At 34.5% G+C, this 20,462-nt stretch overlaps 1 protein-coding gene across 1 annotated transcript; it reads left to right on the top strand.

The window, feature by feature from the left end:
• The first annotated feature begins 828 nt into the window (after window positions 1-828).
• On the top strand, window positions 829-19,214 carry LOC125659595 (prolactin-releasing peptide receptor-like). Its single transcript, XM_048891323.2, has 3 exons — window positions 829-6,481; window positions 16,494-17,692; window positions 18,355-19,214. Exons 2-3 carry the CDS (start codon window positions 16,534-16,536, stop codon window positions 18,429-18,431), a joined length of 1,236 nt encoding a protein of 411 aa, XP_048747280.1. The 5' UTR covers window positions 829-6,481; window positions 16,494-16,533; the 3' UTR covers window positions 18,432-19,214.
• Window positions 19,215-20,462: the final 1,248 nt, after the last annotated feature.

The raw sequence follows: 20,462 nt of genomic DNA, 5'->3' as shown, positions 1-20,462 counted from the left end.
AGTTAAAACGATGAAATTGAGCGATGTGAAGTAATTATTGCGCACCAAATAGCGATGCATTTAATCCACGAATCATCAGTAGATTTAGAATGACCGTTCTTTTCAGTTGGTATATGCATTATTGGTGTTTTTTCGATAGGATTTCTCAGCGAGGTGTAGATTTTTTCAACATGTCGCTGGCCGAGATCGGTGATATGACATTTTTAAAAACGGTTTCTATGCGATATTTGTGTATTCCATTGAAATAGATAAACTCTGAAGTTACATATTTTATCAAAAATACGTCCGAAATACCCAAGGAATTGAACATTTAAAAATAAAAGAAGGGGGGTACCGGAAGTCCTGTCCACAAGCACCTGTGCGCCGGAGCCGAAGAAAGTGAAGCTCAAAGAAAGTGTTTCCTTTGGATCGGGAAAAGAAATAAACATTACTACCGGGGATGTAACAGTGAATTTGCGACTTTAATGTGCCTGTGTTTAAATGAATGATTGTGACATGGATTTATAAGTGTGGTGCTAAACGATTTCATATACAGTAAAATCGGATTATACACGAAACACTCATTTCGTATAATTTACTGGAATATTTCACGCCTTGAATATTGTATTTGATATATTAACACATATTTCAGCTTGTCTGTAAATAAGTGTCTTTATCTAAGCATTATTTACGATAGTATTCGCATCAACGTATGATTTACTATATATGTATATATATGATAATAGTAAGCCCATCTCTGTTATGTTGCAATCCGGAAACTTTGTTCCGTAATATTATAACTCATCACGGGTGCACTCGGCAATTACGCATCCCAGCTTCCTTCTTTTCCATTCAGCAGCCAACCAAGAAGGTCGGTCAAATTTTGGGGAAGAAAAACATTTTAAATATCTTTTACTAAATAAGGTATAAGTTGTTTCCAATTTCAAAATCATTAAGATTAATCATGTCAGATGATAATTTTACAATGTAATGACTACGATGTCTTTTACAATTTGAGGATTTTAGCAAATTTTAATGTTAGCACACGTGGAAGGTTTATACTGGTGGATTGTAACTGTGTCAATCATACTTGAATTCTCATATCTGTAATTAGAAATTACATAGATTCTTTTTATTTCAAATTGATGTAAGCATGCCGCTGGTACGACAAAAACGAGATAGCAGAAAACCAACAAGGGGGGGGGGGGGGGTGTGTGTGCCCAATCCCAGGTACAATGGAGCCGCCGGTCCCGCAGGGTGGAATTACCAGCGACGAAATACCGTCTAGTAAAGCTGTCCAGCCCTTTCAGACAGGTACAAATACACTTCTGTCACAGGATTGGGGTTTTACCCCCCATGCCAGTAAATTCAGTGCAATTTTCATTGGGGCATAACGTTAATGAAATGATCAGGCAGAAAATTGTAGAGGGAAAATATGTAGACCTGGCTCTCTTGTTAAAAAATTCAAATATTGAAGACTCGGCTAGCGAGAGAATTTTTCTGATTGGAAATGATGGTCAGATGCAGAGTAAGCTAAAGAATACTCTTAAAATTACATCTATTGAAAAATGGACGGACGCTTTTCTCATTTATTTGAGTGTGTTCACGTCTGTCCATACAAGTAAATACCAGGACATGCTCAAGTACATGCATGATGTACGTACGGGAGCTGGCAGGTCCTCTGGGGTGGAAAATATATGATGAGCAGTTTCGGCTCAAATTAGCAATGGATCCCACCAAATCATGGTCAGCCATAGACCACGGAATTGTGGGTTATGTATATGGTTGGGGGTCATAACATGACACCTACAGGAGTACAGGGGGTAAATAAATGTTACATGTTTAACTTTCAGGGGTTTTGTGGTAGGAAACATTGCACGTATGCTCACCTTGTATGAAATGTAGCCAAGAGCATGCAATGACAAATTGCCCCCTTGCTGTCAATGTTAACAAACAAGCTCCTTCTTTCAGTCCCAAACAACCTTTACGACAGGGGCCCAAACAAGGGAGTCGACCAGCACACCACATCCCGCAAAAGTACCCTCGATTGCCGCACCCAGGCCTCTGGGAGCTCGGTTCAGCTCCTATTAGGGTCTCTAATTTAGCACAGTATCTGCACCAATATCCAATCAGGCATGTGGCAAAGGAAATATTACATGGGTTTACTTATGGCTTTAAGTTGAATTATACAGGTCCTCAAATTTTCACGTTTTCCGACAATTTGAGGTCAGCTAGTCAATTTAAAAATCAGTTACAGGAAAAAATCCTTAAAGAAGTTAAAGAGCGAAGGACAATGGGCCCTTTTTACAATCTCCTATGCCTAATATGCATATTTCAGCTATAGGGCTTGTTCCAAAGTCAAGTGGTGGTTGGAGGATGATTACACATCTGTCGTACCCTCCATCCCTTGGCATCAATTCATTTATTGACCCGTAATTGTGTACTGTGAGATACACAGCTTTTGATACAGTTGTTGACATGATCACTCGGATAGGTCCTGGTGCAGAGTTGGGTAAGGTGGATATTAAAAGTGCATTTAGGTTACTCCCAGTATACCCGGGTGATTTTGAGCTGTTGGGATTTAGATTTAGGGATCATTACTATATTGACAAGTGCTTGCCCATGGGATGCTCAAATTCCTGTGCAATTTTTAAAGTTTTCAACATTTCTTCAGTGGGCAGTTATAAACAAATCGGGTTTAAGGACAGTCGAGCACTATTTGGATGATTTTATCTTTGTGGGTAGGAGTGGATCGGGGGACTGTTTGCAGTTAATGACAATTTTCCAACAGTTGTGCAGTGAATTAGGAGTTCCATTAGCAGGGGAAAAGACACAGGGTCCAATTACTTGCTTAGTGTTTCTGGGACTTGAAATAGATACAGTGCTTAGGAATGTTAAGATCCCCAGGGAAAAAATACAGGAGCTGAAAGGTCTGCTTAGTATTCTGATCAATAAAACTAAGGTTAAGTTAAAGGAACTGGAATCATTGGTGGGAAAATTGAATTTCTTTTTCCAAGGCTATCAGAGTAGTAGGGCATTTAACAGGAGATTTTATGATTCAATGATGGGGGTTATCTCGCCCAAATAGTCATATTAGACTCACTAGAGCATTGAAAGAAGACATGTTATTATGGCTCCATTTTTTAGACAATTTTAATGGTGTAGCTTATTTTCCTCATTCAGAATAGGTTAATTCTAGAGCGATCCAGCTATACACGGACAGTGCTGGGACTGTCGGATTTGGTTGTGGGTGTTATTTTAAAGGAAACTGGACTTCTATGAGTGGCCTTTAGAATGGAAAAATTTGGATGTCTTGAGGGACATAACATTTCTTGAGTTGGCCCCCATACTGTTGGCAGTGATGATTTGGGGGGAGGATCTAAGTTGTCATAAGGTTCAATTTCACACAGATAACAGTGCATTGGTTAGCATTTTGAACACTCAGTCGTCAAGGTCTCCACGGATTATGTATGTGATTAGGAAGCTAGTATTGTTGTTTATGCAATTTAACATCACATTTAAGGCCAAACACATTGCTGGTATTGATAATGGTATAGCTGATGCCATTTCTCGTAAACAGTGGGGAAGATTACGCCAACTTGCTCCAACAGCAAACCAGATCCCAGATCCAATACCAGCTGCATTTCACGATCTCTTGTCCAGCGTGAAGTTTCTCGACTACTGACGGCAGTAATTTCCTCCAATACATCAGCAACATACAAAAACGGGGCTTTTAGCTTTCGATAGGTTTAGGAGCGGGACTAACGCAGAAATGATATGGCCACCCCCAGTAGAGCAAATAGTCAATTTCATTGCATACTTATCACTTAAGGGCTATGCAGAATATACTGCTAGAGCTTATGTAGTGGCAATTGGGTATGGGTGCAAAATTCAGGGATTAGAAGACTCTACAAATAGGTTTGTTATTGCTAAGGTGTTGGATGGTTTCAGGCGTCTGAAGTCCAGGGCGGATACTAGGTTGCCGATAACGGAAAAAATTCTGACAAACTTGATGGGAGCGTTAAACACTGTGTGTTCGAGTCTTTATGAAGCCAAATTATATAAAGCAGCATATACATTAGCCTTTTTGCCTTCTTGCGAGTTGGAGAATTCGCCTTATCCAAGGGCAACAATCTTCAGTCAATTTTGGGGGTTGATGATGTTAGCATTCAGAATCAACCATTAGTAGTGTGTCTTAGGTGTTCTAAAACTGATCAACTGGGAAAGGGGGTCACAATTGTGTTAAATAGACAGGGCTCAAATATTTGCCCTGTTCAAGCTATGGCCAATTTTTTGCTAATAAGACCTCATTTTACAGGACCTTTGTTTTGCCATTTTGGAGGGAAGCCACTTACCCGTTATCAATTTTCGGCAGTTTTAGATAGAATTATTATGGCTATTGGCTTGGATAAGAAATATTACAAGTCTCATTCTTTTAGGATAGGGGCTGCAACAGTTGCAGCAGACAAGGGGTTTTCAGATGAAGAGATTAAAATGGCTGGCAGATGGAAGTCCACTGCTTTTCAAGCTTATATTAGATCACCACTTACTCCAACATCTCCTATATCTTAAGTTTTCCCAATTTTTGGTATGCATTACAGGCTGTGTAAAAACAGACAGAATAACAGTTTGGATAGTCGGTTCATCAATCATAAAAAAGGAATCAATAGCGGCAAGAAATAGACCGGGGGGATGGAGCTTAGGCCTGAACCAAAGAGGAGTAGATATTTGGTGGCAAGGGTATGGCGGTCTAAAATTCATACATCTGGTCAAAAAAGTCAGATACGTGGTGCTAAACGATTTCATATACAGTAAAATCGGATTATACACGAAACACTCATTTCGTATAATTTACTGGAATATTTCACGCCTTGAATATTGTATTTGATATATATATAATAAATGTTTTCTCGCACAACGAAGAGTGGTCTTTGTTCCTGGTTTTTACTGTCAGTCCAGTATTTCTCATAATATTGGCCTGCTCTTAATAATACTGGACAGTATGAAAAATAAAGTACTGTCAAGACAAAGAACTGACGTCACAACAATGTTTTTAAAAAAAGTGATGAAATCGTTCTGTGTGCAATTGAATGTATTGTATCTCGGGTTCATTTGGTACATGGAATTGGGAAGTTGAATCTACTAGATAAAGGGATAAATATGTGATAAAATTTGAACTATCGGGTTTTCTAACATTTAGAAATATTTACACAGTAAAACATGATCGGTTCTGACAGGGGGACGTTCAACACAGAACTCTGTTCATTTTCATCATGATTTCAGTTCATGTCACCTAATGTGTTTTGTTTTCTTTCAATGTAATTTTGTTTCCTTGATCATTGAGGATATTTTATGATCGATACAAAATATGATCATAGGTTGTATGCAACGCCAAGCTGAAGCTGTTTTACTAACTAGGCTAGATAATGAAGATGACAGGTATGTTCCCCGATCGTAGCCAATTACTTCACATATAAACTCATTGTTTTCAAATATTGAAGAATTTAACAGTACCTGTGCCACTTTCATCAATTTTTACATTTTTTGGGACTTGTGTCATCCTGATTCAGTTAACGTTCCTATGCACATTACGTCACGCGGCATAGTAACACCTACTATAGGATACGAATAATATCGTAATCGTATCAATGATATCCACTCGATAAAGGGGTAAATATGTGAAAAAACGTTTCAATGCTCTAATAATTTGATAAATTCTCATTGCTATGTTTTTTCCAATCAAAAGTTGTTTATGATTTCAAATGTTCACCTATCTGAATATGATAATTACAATATCCACCTATCTGAATATGATCATTACGATACCCACTTGTATGTATGTGATAATAACGATGTCCACCTATATGTTTGTGATATTTACGATATCCACCTATATATATGTAATAATTACGATATCCACCTATATGTTTGTGATGATAACGATATCCACCTATATGTATGTGATAATTACGATATCCACCTATATGTTTGTAATAATAACGATATCCACCCATCTGAATATGATAATTACGATACCCATCTATATGTATGTGATAATAACGATATCCGCCTATATGTATGTGATAATTACGATATCCACCTATATGTTTGTGATATTTACGATATTCACCTATATATATGTAATAATTACAATAGCCACCTATCTAAATATGATAATTACGATACCCACCTATATGTATGTGATCATGTTACAGCAGTTTTACAGTGTTAATGTATTCATGAAAAGTCAATGAATTTGATTTAAAACAAGAAAAAAATCAGGTGCTTTCTACCGTGTCAAAAATCACTGCGTTAGCGATCGCTTTAAGCTTTAGATCATTTTTCTCGGTATGAAAACGGCTTTTCAAGTTAACTTTATGGTAACATGACTAAGGCGATATAATTATCGATTCTTTTACCTTCCAGTGACTTTGTTGATAAGTGGCGAATCGGCCTCACTCTTGTCATTGTGAGGAAGCTAGAGGACGGGAACAACATCAAGGTATGTACATTGTATATTCATCTTATTTCTAAAGTTAAACAAAACTTTTCACCTCCTCAGTGACCAATGCAAGAGTCAAAATATACACTCGGACATGAGTGAAGGACCACCTTAATTACGTCAATGATATATTCTTGATTTTAACTTTGTTATTTCAAAATTCATTTCACTAGTACACTGTAATAGTGTTGAGGATTGTGGTGGTTTGAATTTGTGTGGCTGATTTTTGTGTGTGTGTGGTGGTGGTGGTTGGGAGGGGGGGGGGGGTGCGGGGGCTAAAATCACGATTTATAGAATTCCATAGAACGCACGGCCATGGTACTTGTACTCCATGTGATTTTGTTTTCGTTTGATCGACGAATATCTTGATAACCAATATCGAATTAGTGTAATTAATTTATGAATAACATGTAAAATGTACTCTTAAAATGGTTTCATTGTTTTGACATTTCTTACGCTTTACTGTGGTATTTTTGTGACTTGATTGATATAAAATTGAAATTCGGATTCAATTCATATCTAAACAAAATATGTAAATGAATAAACATATGAATAAACCACTGATGATCTGAATTAGAGAAAGGTGGCTTAATTAATTCCATTTTTATAGCGGTTATATATATATATATATATCCAAATAGGTTTGTTTTTTAAATCACAGTGTCCGGTACAAGATATTAAAAGAAATTATATATATATATATATATATATATGCAAGGTTTTCAATCACCGACGATAGTAATTTAATTTACATGTGTACTACGATTTGTGAGACGTTTCTAGTTTCTCGGGAGATCCATTGAGAATTTAGGTCTTCTTTATAGTTCTTCATTACCTAAATTAGTCTCTCTTTGATTGTATCGATTCACGTAATATCCGCCTGCAGTTTTGTGCCCTTAAGGTCATCTTATTCTTGACAATTCTTGCAGTGATGTTTGAGTACGAGTTTTAATGACGAGGAGCAATGTTTCAAACATAACAAAAGCTTTCTAAGATATCAATATCTTTTTTATAAGTTGGACATATTTCATAATAATTAAAGGTAGATGGTAAGACACTTTTCTTGTGCGGTTGGTAAGGTTTGAGCTATGATATTATCTTCTAAAATTAAATCCACTCTGCTTTTGGCATTGATACAATGACATTCTCTTGAACTTCACACTCTATTGCAAGTTTCCTATTTTAATTTAATTTTAAATATACTGGATATACAGAAAAGAAACCAACTTGCTGTGAAAATACAATTTCCATAATGACACGTCGTTTTCGTACAAATTTCTTGTGATAATCACATTTAGTCTATGGATTTTCCTTCAGAATACAGTACAAAGGAGTATCAGTTCAACCAAAAGAAGAAAAATATCACTAGTTAATCAGCAGTAAAATACACAGTATCATGTAAAAGAGTACTATCAAAAGAAGAAAAATATCACTAGTTAATCAACAGGAAAATACACAGTATCATGTAAAAGACTACTATCAAGAATTTAATGAGCATTACCAATTATAAAAATCTGCCTTTTATGTTTCTGTTAAACCAACATCCAAGAATTTTTTTAATATTGAACCTGTTCGGAAACTACGTTTTCGATGTCTTCGAACTCTGTTCGTGGGTTCGCGTGTGCGCAAATGTGTTCACGTGTTTATTCTCGATCGCGAACATTAAGAACAAAGAGAAAAATACTTTAAAGTTGTTTGAAATTATCTTGTGTTGAAACTAAACTAAACGTCAAGGGATTTATTAAGCAATTCTTTGCTTTCGATATTGTGTATTGTCAAATGGATCCTCTTACATATCCCAGTGTCAGAAATTAGACACGTTATTCTCTAATGCTGTTCTGTATTTAGAAATTTGATAATGAAACAGGACCACTTGAAACATTTTATTACAAATAGTGACAAATTTAAATAGAAAAAGAGTACTCCGATTAAAATGGCATGTAGTCGATGACAGTGCAGCGTTACAAACAGTCGATATACATCATTTTATTCATCTTTGACAATTCACCATTGATTTTTTATGTACACGAAGTGTGAACTGCGGAACACCAGGTAGAGTCAGGCTGTGTAAGTTAATCTACCCGTAACAAATGATTCACGTTCTCCAGGAGATGAGGGTAAACGTGGGACTGACAGGATTTCACAGAGAGTGTCATATTCAGTGTGGAATAACCACGTTTTGGAATAATTCAAACTTTAATTATAATTTGACATCTTTTTATCGCGCTCGATTTCAGTTACGTAAATTGCAACAAGTTCTTAACTTTATTCAATAAACAAAATAAAAAATAATCATCTTGATTTTAATTGACACAAATTACAGCGTGTATATCTTTAAGGTGTCGTAATAATTGAATATTATTAAATGGATAAAAGTGCGTATTTTTTATCAAGCAATATGGGTTATATATTTCATGCGAATCATACAATTTAATTCAATCGGATGAAAACTAATTAAGCTAATTTCTTATGTATTTACATGTATTTGTTATCCTGGCAAGATAATATACGCTTCATTTCGAAATATTCCTGAAAACAAGCTGAATTTATTGAATATACATAAGATTTATCAAAAGTACATCAAGATTTCGCATATAAATAACACGATTATCGAATGTGAATAATTTTGCATAAATCTGTCGAATATAAATCAATATATTTCTATATATCCCTGTGTGGTCGAAATAAATGACACCACAGAGTCGTCCACTTCTGCTTCATACTTAGATATTTTATTGAAAGTAGACATTAACGGCAAACTGACAACTGACAACAACTGTATAACAAACGGGATGATTTCAGCTTCTCTATCGTCAACTTCCCATATTTATGTAGCAATATTCCATTATCACCTGCATATGGTGTTTATATCTCTCAACTGATTCGATACGCAAGAGCTTGTTCTGCGTATAGTCAGTTTTTAAATCGAGGCAAGCTACTGACAAACAAGTTGATGGTACAGGGGTTTCAACAGTCTCGATTGAAGTCAGCATTTCGCAAATTCTATGGTCGTTACAACAATCTAGTTCGTCAATACAACCTATCATTGGGTCAAATGCTGTCTGATGTGTTTCATACCTATTGTTAGGCCGTTCTTGGCACACTGATTTTGACTACGGATAACTCCGTTTACCTGATCAGGATATAGGGTTCAGGGCAGGTGTGACCGGTCGACAGGGGATGCTTACTCCTCCTAGGCACCTGATCCCACCTCTGGTGTGCCCAAGGGTCCATGTTGGCCCAACTATCTATTTTGTATTGCTATAGGAGTTATGAGATTGATCACTGTTCGTTATCTTCACCTTTTATGAATAAGAACATTATCAAATATAAATTAAAATTTTTGCAGGTTAATGACAAGATTATCGAATGCACATCAAGAATTGTTGAATATAGATCAAGATTCTAAAATGTAAATCAAAATGTATCGAACATAAATCAAGATTTTGTGCATGTAGATAACAAGATTATTGAATACGAAACAAGATTTATCTAATCTTTATCAATATTTATCAAATATACAGACATATTTATTGAATATAAATCAAGGTTAGGTCAGCTAATAAAGGAGCACAATTCGTGCCCATGAAATTTCCAACAGATTGTTGGAAGACCTGATCATCAAAGACTACGACGATATTGCCAATGGAAAAACCCCGGCATGTTTTTTATTTCAACTTCAGAGTACTTCTGCATGGAAGCAGAGTGGTGTTTAACAAAGTAATTTTTTCAATGACTGATCACAAGATATGAATCTTTTCATTTTCCAATTTTTATTGAAGAAGCAACTTTCTATGCGTCAAACGTTAATTTATCGAAAGGAGTGGTCGTGTAAAGTGTTCAATAGTCATATGTTTTGATGTTGATTTTAGAAAAGTTTTGTGATGTAAAATTTGCTAAAAGTTCTTTAGATTATCTAGAATCCACATTTGATTTACACTACTTCTGGCATAGGTCGTGGCACAGTACGTTCGAGGACTATCTACAATGGATGCAATATTTGTACAATCATTGATTAACAAAACGCTGGAAAAAAGTTGTTATTTTTGTTTTGTAGATTTTCAAAAGGCGTTTGACTCTATTAAACAAGTTGGATTTTTTTATTCACCGCTATTGTTTCCAGTAAAGATTCATAATTGTATTTTATCGCATTATCGCATTCGTAGTTGTAAGAATATTGTGGCTGGGAGAACGATGTTATGTAATACTTTTATATGTTGCATTTCTAGTCAAGATGCGATTATGTCTCGCAGTCAATTTCGTTCAATATTTTTAGGACTCACATTTTTCGTCTTTTTAAATAAATGACAAACTTTTACACCTAATATGTTTTTCTGTTATGATTTACATGGAAACAAACAAAGCTGCAATGTTACCGTGCATTATCAGCAATATTTTAACATAAATAGGTATAAGTTATAGTTCAAATTGTTTAATGTTGGCATTAGAGGGAAACTGCTTTAAGTCATAGTCTTTGTACAGCAGACCCGTGTGAAATTGTGTGTAAAATTCGATGGGGTTATGAGCGAATATTTTAGCAATGAATTGGGTCTTATGCAGGGCGATGTGTTATATCCTTTACTATTTGCTCTTTATTTAATGATTTAGAGATAAATTTCGTTAGTAACAATTGTCCATCAATTGAATTAACACTTTTTTTTGTTTTACTAAACTATGCTGGCGGTAAGGTAATTTACAGGTACCCCAAGGTAATCATATCGAAGACTCCGTCAGGGTTTCAAAACATGTTGAATTCTCTCTATAATTATTCTAATAAATAGAATTTGATTGTGAATGTTGCAAACACCAAGTTCGTTATCTTTAAAAATAGAGGAAAAATTTTGAAAACTGAGAAATGGATGTATGATAATCAATGTCTTGAAGTTATAAATACATTTAAGTATTTAGGATTGTTGTTTACTTATAATGGCATTTTTTTTTTCAACAACAAAAACACTTTTTGCAATATCCAATACCCCGAGAAATCATTATTTCAATATAATATGTTGAAACACAATGTTCAATTTTTTATACTTATGCACACATATGCATGTGAAATTTAGGGTTTTCATAAAGCAACGGACATTGAAAAAGTGTATCTTCCTTTTTGTAAAAAATGGTAAGGGTATACAAAAGAAGCAACAATAGTCTGGTGTATTGTGAACTTGACATATTCCAACTTAACATTAAAAGAAAATTGAGAATTTTAAAATTCTATCTGATAATTAAAGCCACGATTAACTGTATTTTGAAAGAATGTTTCGAAAATATGATTACAAACAATGACAGCTGATTGTTAATATAAAACATGACCTGTCAAGCATTGGTTTAGAATATTTGTTTGAAAAGTCGTGTGTGAATCAGCTTAAAGATTATAAAATAATAGAATTCAGAATATTGAATATTTACAAATGAAACTTTGTGTCGTTTCTTTCAAGTTTACCAAAGAGTGTTCTTTATCAGTATTTGATATATATAACTTTTATCTACAATCATGTCTCAAAAGACTAATTAACTTAAACGTGAAAAAGTATCACTAGATTCAGAACGTCTTCACGGTCTTTGAATATTGAAACAAGCAGACATAACAATGTTTTAAGGACTGCGAGGCTTTGTAAATCACGTGAGTATAATGATATAGAAGATTAGTTTCATTTCATTTTACATCGATTTGAGAAATAAATATATTAAGGGTTTCTATTACAAACATCCAAGTGTCTTTAAATTAGTTAAGCTTCTTAGTGTAGACAACACTAAAGAACTCAATAACTTGGGAAAATTCTTAGTACAAGCTGTGAAAATACGAAGTTTAATAGCGTTGTAAGTCAATATTGTAATTATACATGTATTATTTTTCTAATAACACGTGCATCTCATAACGTGATTATATCATATTTGTAATTTCTTCTCCTGTCCACTCACCCGTTGTTACATGTACCTTATGAAATTAGATATATTGTGTATATACATGTACATATACTAGATGTATTCTGATGAGTTGTATAACTCAAGGACAATAACAAAAATGTAATTGAATATTCTAAAATATCTCGTAAAACGCATTTTCGAGATAAATTACGATAAAGGAGCTTGTTCTTACGAGAAAATGTCTCGGAAATTATAAACAAAGCTCTCATAATTACAAATTGATTGTTTCGCAATTACGAGCAAAATATATCTTCTTCTTTTTTTTATTTGCAAATTTTAGTATTTGATAACATTCATACATACATTCACACACATAGTTTAGTTATAATAACACAATAAGGTTGACAGTACCAAGTAAAGAGAGGAAAGACATTAATCAAAAATATTTTTCCATACAGCCCAGATTGTACTGAATTTTTTAAAATTACAGTTTTTTGAAAATATACAATGGTCAATTTCATATTTCATCCTAATATATTGTAGTACACCCTCAAAAGATGGTAATCTGTTTTGTTTGCAACATAAATATATATACTGTTTGGTATATAAAATTATGAAATTTATTACTTTGTTGGAATTTTGTAATGGACAATCACCAAAAATAATATTAAAAACATTGAAACCAATTCTATTTGTTGTTCTCTCATAAATATGTGAGCTTAGTTGGTTCCACAAAGTTCCTATTTTGTCGCAAAACACAAAAATATGTTCAATGTTTTCAGAGCTGTGTCCACAAAATGAGCAAATATCGTTATCCACAACTTTGATTTTTTTTAAAGTAACTTTTAACAGGTATAATTCTATGTAGAATTCTGTATTGCAACCATTGTGCTGCTGAATCTGACGTTAATTTAAAACATATTTCAAAAACTTCCTTGGTAATGATATCTCTATAGCCCCTCAAAAATGGACAGGAATTCCATTTAGCAATTGAAGTCGGAATTTCTTCTTTATAAGTAATGTTCTTATATATATAATTTACGCATTTCTTATGCAATAGTATATCTTCATAGTGAAAAGGTGTGGATGGACCATTAACATATTTTCTCAACTCTTTTGACACACACAGTTTTTTTGCCATCGTAGAAATAGAATTTATAATACTGCTGTATTGCATAAAACAAACATGATCAATATCAAATTTTTTTCCGAATCTATCCATTGTTAGAAAAACACCGTTAGAGTCTACAAAATCATTGACTGTCTTGACACCTTTTTCATACCACTTTTTTACAAACACATATGATTTGCCAACTTTAAGTTTTGAATTGTACCATATTGGAACATTTACAAAATTCGTTTGTGTCCGAGAATTCAATGCCAAGTGTAAACTCATTACCTTCATCCATGAAGTAAAAACATCAGTCCAAAATGGATTAAAAGTATTTTTTAGCAGACAATATATATATTCATCCCCAAATTCTAAGATTTTATTCACCACTCCTTTTCCATAAGAAGCTTCAAAAATGTTCATCCAGGATGGGTTGCATGTTAATACTTTTTGAATCCATGAGCACTTTAAAGATATTATGAAATTATTTATATTGGCCATGTTAAGTCCACCCAACATGCATTTCTGAGTAACCGTTACTCTTTTAACTTTATCACATTTTGCTTTCCATATAAATCTATAGAGTTCCTGTGTTAATGAGTTTATGATTTCTTGACTGGGATTTGGTAGTGCAGAAAATAAGTGATTAAGTTTCGGGAGGAGAAGCGTTTTAATGACTGTGACTCTTCCTATAGGTGTTAAATCCTTCTACTCCACTGCTTTATCATTGCATGAATAGTAGGAATCTGAGGACTAAAATTTAATTCTACATTTTTTTCTAGATCAACTGAAAAATGTATTCCTAGGAGAGTGAAGCTTGTGGATCCCCAGTCTAGTTTCCATCTTGGGTGATGATAGACATCAGCAGAAATTGTTTTTGCTCCGATCCATATAATTTTTGTTTTGGAGCTGTTTATTTTTAATCCTTATAGCTTTGAGAAGAATTCTAGCGTTTCCAAAGCATTAAAAAGTGATTGATCTGAGCCATCAAGGGTCAAAGATGTATCATCCGCGTACTGAGTCATTTTATGTTCTTTATCATTGATAACTATACCTTTAATATTTTTATTTTGTTTAATCAAAATAGCAAGTACTTCTGCGCATAGAATAAATAAGTATGGGGCAATAGGGTCACCCCGACGGCACCCTCTCTGAATGTCAAATTGTTCAGAAAGCTTTCCGCATTGTAGAACCGAGGCTTTGATATTGGTATTTAGAATTTTAACCCAAGTAATTACATTGTTACCGAAACCAAAGAAATCTAACACCTTATAAATAAACGACCATGATATTGAGTCAAATGCCTTCTCAAAATCTATAAGCATAAGCAAGCCTGGTAAATTATGTTTTTCTGTATATGCCATGAGGTCTAGTATTTCCCCCTATATATCTACCTTTTATGAAGCCAGTTTGTGTATTAGAAATAAGATAATCTAAAGTACTTTTAATTTTTTGGCTAATACAGCCTGATATTAATTTATATAACACATTAAGTAGAGTGATAGGCCGCCAATACTTCAGGAATTGCCTTGGTTTATCAAATCAGAGTCGTAATTCTTATATAGGTTTTCATAAAACTGTTTGATTTCTTTCAGAATATCTGATTGATTATAAATAATCCCATTATCTTGGGTTTCTATTTTTTTTAATTGTCTTATTTAAATAGTTTCTTGCCTCTAGATGACAAAAATATTCTGTGGGTTTTTCCCCTTCTTCAATCCATTTGGCTCTAGAACGCACAAAGTGACCTTTTAATTTTTCCTTTCTTATATATTCCAATTGTTTTTGTTTTTCTTCTAATACCCCAAGCTCCTCCGAGTCATTGGTTTCGATTTCATTGATTTCTTCTATCAAACTGGCTTCTAAAGTATTTCTTTCTCGTTTTTTGTAAGATGAGTAAGAAATTGTCATTCCACGTATTTCCATAAGTAAGGTTTCTAGAAATAAAGCATCATTAAGCTCAGAATTCTCATCTTGAGAGTCATGGGAATATTGTGTTTTTACTAATTGAATATGTTGTTTTACCTTTTCAACAAAGACTTTGTCATATAAAAGTAGGTTATTGAACTTCCATAAACCCCGCCCTCTCTCAAATGTGTTAAAGCTGAACTCGATGACTACTATGGAATGGTCAGATCTATAACCGGATCTAATTGAACAGTCTTCAGTGATATTGGTAAAGTTTTCTGAGATTAAAATATAGTCCAGGCGTGCTTGCTTAAATGGCTTTTTTCCTCCATGTATACAATTTATTACATGGTTTGAGAACTCGCATATAGTCTACTAAATGTAAATCATTCATGACCTCATTAAGCATATCCTTTGCCTTGGGATTATTTACATGACAATAATTTTGAGTATCCAGAGCTTGATCCAAAGCTATATTAAAATCTCCACACAATAAGAAGTAATCATTATCGAAATCTATAAAACATTCTCTTACTTTTTCATAAAACTCTGGACAATCAACATTAGGTCCATATATATTAACTAATGTTGTTCTATTGTTATTAATGCTTAAATCAATTGCTAATAAGTTTCCATTGGAGTCTTTCTTTTCTTTGTGTATTTCAAGTTCAAAATTATTGTTAAAAAGTATTGCAACACCTCTGGAGTTGGAAGAAAAAGAATTAAAAACACATTTGTATCCCCATTGTGCCTCTATGCAAGCCTCTATATCACGTGTGAAATGAGTGTCTTGTAAGCATACAATAGAAAAGCATTTGTCTTATAAAAATTTGAAACATCTTGCCTTTTGGATGGAGTAGAAAGCCCCTGACAGTTTATAGTAACCACCTTTATAGTATCAACCATAACAAAAATCGTAGAAACACAAAATATATCGAAATTACGAGACAATGGTCGCGTATGTTACGTAAAAATATATTTGTGCTACATATTCAATATTTCTTCACTTTGGGTAGTTAAATGAACTGCAATTATACTTGTGCTTTATAAAATATTTCAAATACAGTGTGCATAAGTATTCTTGTGTGATCCAATAATTATGTTGTTTTTTTTCCCATTTGACAGAAAAAGAAAAAGGTTTCAGGACTCCGGACTACTGAGAAGGATGGCACTTGTGGACCATGAGGATCGGGCCTTCTTAGAACTGGTCTTTAAGTACATGGGGGACGAGAACAGCACTAATGATGTTGATTTTACACAGCCACATGTGCGACGATCTCTCCGGTACGTGTATCCATTGTTTATGTTCCTCCACGCTCTCATTGGCTTATTCGGTTTGTGTGGAAACCTGGCAATTATAATTGTGATTGGGAAACGAAGATTGTACAGGGACCAGACGTTCCTGTTCCTTGGAAACATTGCCTTTTCTGACATCATGAAATGTATATTCGTACTTCCGGTATCCCTGGCTAATTTGTTGATACACAATTGGATATTTGGAAGTTTTATGTGTTTTTTTCTGCCGATGTTACAATGCTTTCCGATTTATTCCTCCATGTTAACTTATCTCATGATTGCAATCGATCGATATCGACTGATCGTTAATCCCTTCCGGTCGCGCATGCCCGCTGGACTGTGTATCATAGGGGTTTGGGTGGTGTCCGTTTGCATCGTGCTACCGTTTGCTGTGTATATCAAGTATATTGACTTGGGCGCCATTTTTGGATACCGATTTCTTGGTGTTGGTATATGTTACATCAACCAAGAACGACATCTCGAGGAATATGTTAGAGCCATGTTTGTAACATTGTACGCAATGCCCCTTGCCATGATAAGTTTTTTGAGTCTGAAAGTTTCTGCAGAACTGAAATCCTTAGATTCAAACTCTGTATCTGTTCACTTTGAAACTAATTCTAATAATGCAACTTGTACTTCTCGTTTAACTGTCGATGATGACGAGAGTCTTCGAGCAGGACCAGAGGAATTGAATCAACGTCAGGTGGCTAGATCTGACGAGACAAGCAGCGAGAATGACCTTGATCTTCCAACAGAGACAAGGACACAGCGATACATCATTTGCATGATTACCTTATTTGCTATATGTTGGTGTCCTCTGAATATTTTGATTTTGGTTCAGTTCGTCGTACATGAGAGTGGAAACAATACTGGCCATTACGACATCACCTACATAACATTCACCTGGTTCGGCTTTTTATCCACTTGTGTTAATCCAGTCTTGTTTGCATCATGGAAAATGTCTGAGACTACGAAGGACAAACTGAGAGGTTATTTTAGATTTGGCAGAAAAAGGAAATCGGAAAATGGTAAGAATCGTAACGTATTTTCTTTCGAGAGAAGAGCTCTCCTGTGTAGGACGTGCATTTGAATAGGTTTGCATATTGAATTAAAACCATGGCTCTCATAAGATATTCAGGAACTTAACGAGCTATTTTGTTCTTAGTTTAAACATATTTATTCAAAGAATTTGATGGGATTGGGCAGCAGGCTTAGCCCATATAAGCCCTCTCCCTATATTTTTCTTGATTTTTATTAAAAGTTTGTATTTAATGTACCTGTAACATGGAAACCACAAACTAGCAGTACTGGAAATAATGAACAGATACAATAAACAACGGGATTTGAATTGACTTGCAACTTAACGGAGCTATATAAACAACCCAACTTTGACGAAGGTGTGAACTTTCAAATGTCAAGTTAATGTTTGAAGATACGTCTTGACACAAGAGTAGTGGGAAAATATGGATTTATATCCAAACTTTGAGCTGTCTATGTAGAACTTCTGAGATATAAGCCCCCGGAGAGCTTCAAGTCTACAGAAATCCACAAAATCGCGTCTTAATGATAAAGAAAAATGATCAAACGTAGGGCGTGCATGCTGTATAATGTCAACAGTGTATTTAAACATGGTGCTTCTGTTATCTTGTATGTTCAATTATTATTGATGATATTTTAATTTTATATATAGCGGTTCCCGTAGCCACGTACAGGACCCACGACAGGACAGTTCAGAATGATAGTTTTCTTCCGGAACTCATAGAGTGAGCACAGACGTGTTGATTGTAAAGATGTCTCAATGGATTTCGTGTCTGTCTTGGTATTGTAAAAGTGACCGAAGCGAAGACCATGCTCCTGTTTCATATTGTGAAAAAAGTCATCAATATATGCCGTCTTACATGTAGCTGCGTCCTTGTTGTGAAATTCATTGTTAATTAATAGTCACCACTAGGATTTCCTCTTCACTGACAGCGAGTGTTTGAGAGACTTCAAACCACCTAAAAACATCCTATCCAATGCCAGTATTGACGAAGACAGCGAGGAAAACAGGAAGAGTTGAATGAGGGTGAACATCCAGGTGTGGAGTAACAATAGATTAAAAACACCAAAGGCAAACAATACCATGTTTTCCTTTAAATGATAACAACATTATCGCCAACTCTAATTGTAAACAATCCAAAATAGCAACGATACCTATATATAGAGGTTTTATTTCAGGTATTTCAGGCCGTGAATCCGCGTCGGATTCTGCCGAGAAGTGTACATATATCGATCTCACAATTTGTGCTAAATGATCCGCATCGAAAGTCTGGAACTAAAAAGTGAGACACTCGTCGCAAATCTCGTAATTAAGCAATTGTAAATTCTGTAGCTTTTTGACTGCTATCATTATCAATTTATTTCTTGTTTTCATTCCACGTAACGATTCCCAAATATCTTGTTTTTCAATCATTCAGTATATGACTCGTTTTTGTTACAAAATAATGTCTTGCGTCATCAAGACTAAGTACTCCGGTTTCCTCTAATTAAAGCACAGTTGTGAAAGTTTAATGTGTATCTTAGATTGTGTGTGGGTACCATGTCAACAAAACACGTGATTAGCTTTGGTCATTTTCCTTAAATTGAATTTATTTAACAGTGTAAACCGCTGACACATTAAAACAAAACCCCTAAACAAAATCAAGGGAGGATAAAAAAAAACCCACAAAAAAAACCATTGAATACACGAGGCGACTTAGAACTATAAGAACGTTTTCAATAATGATCATGATATACAAAAATGTTGAATACACGGCACGGGGATGTTTCAGATAAAAGTGTTCAGTCTGCAGTAAACTGTTATCGGAATGAAATGTAAAACCTGCATAAATTTAATCAATGTCACGATGCTTAAACAGACACACAATGTACAAACTCATATCAAATACCTAAATCAATAAGTGATGAATTCTTTCGAATCAAAAATGAACACTGCAAAGCGAGAAGATAAAGCTGATAGGCTTTGATTATGTAAAATGATGGGCTGTTCAATTATAGCGAATTACGAAGTTTTCAAGTGTATGTTCTTTTGAAGAATGAATGAATGAAAGGTCTACGACTGTTATTTAGAAAGAATTAAACGCATCAATCATCATGTGACTATCAAACATGAATGTGTCGAGGCGCGGAATCCATTCATTACTGTAAATTCTAATTAAATATTTTTTCTTTATGGAAAAGGGTCCTTTATATACAAATCCATTTCGATTCTTTCGTAATAATATTAGAAAGAGTATTACTTCTTCCATAGGCATTGACTGGTGTTGCATCTACATGAAGTAATAAACTCTATCTATAAAAGATAATCTAAGGTCAACACATTGGATATTTCCTCTTCTATGAAATTCTTTAAAATTGTAGTCACCTAAGTTTTGTAAATGCTTGAATTTGCAGGAAGTTTTCCATCTAGCAAAGGTACATATAGATACATTGTACTAATACATGATTGGACCGGACATCTGGAATACCGTGTGGAAAGATGCAACATAATATTTTAAACACGATATGAAATAATAAAAGTTTAAAAAGAAAGACAAAAATTGACCTAGATTTTGAAACACAACAACCAATCTACCTTTAACGACTAGTACCCAATACCCAGAAATGTACCATCACCGCAACGTTGACCAACTCTTAGAAAATTATGAATTTGCAAATTTATTCTGGCTCATCTTCCATGTGACACCGATCGTGGTGGCTCAGTGGTTAGAACGTTCGATTTGTGGGTTCAAGCCCCACTCGAACATACCTTGGCTGTGT

This window comes from Ostrea edulis, chromosome 9 (assembly GCF_947568905.1).
Source record: "Ostrea edulis chromosome 9, xbOstEdul1.1, whole genome shotgun sequence".
Lineage (NCBI taxonomy): Eukaryota > Metazoa > Mollusca > Bivalvia > Ostreida > Ostreidae > Ostrea > Ostrea edulis.
This window is presented reverse-complemented; position numbering and strand designations above follow the sequence as displayed.

Bases quoted from the DNA above. Each gene is read 5' to 3' on its own strand.
- LOC125659595 (XM_048891323.2), top strand. From the start codon at position 16,534: ATGGCACTTGTGGACCATGAGGATCGGGCCTTCTTAGAACTGGTCTTT. The intron at 17,693-18,354 runs GTAAGAATCGTA...TTTTATATATAG, and splicing joins AAAAAGGAAATCGGAAAATG to CGGTTCCCGTAGCCACGTAC.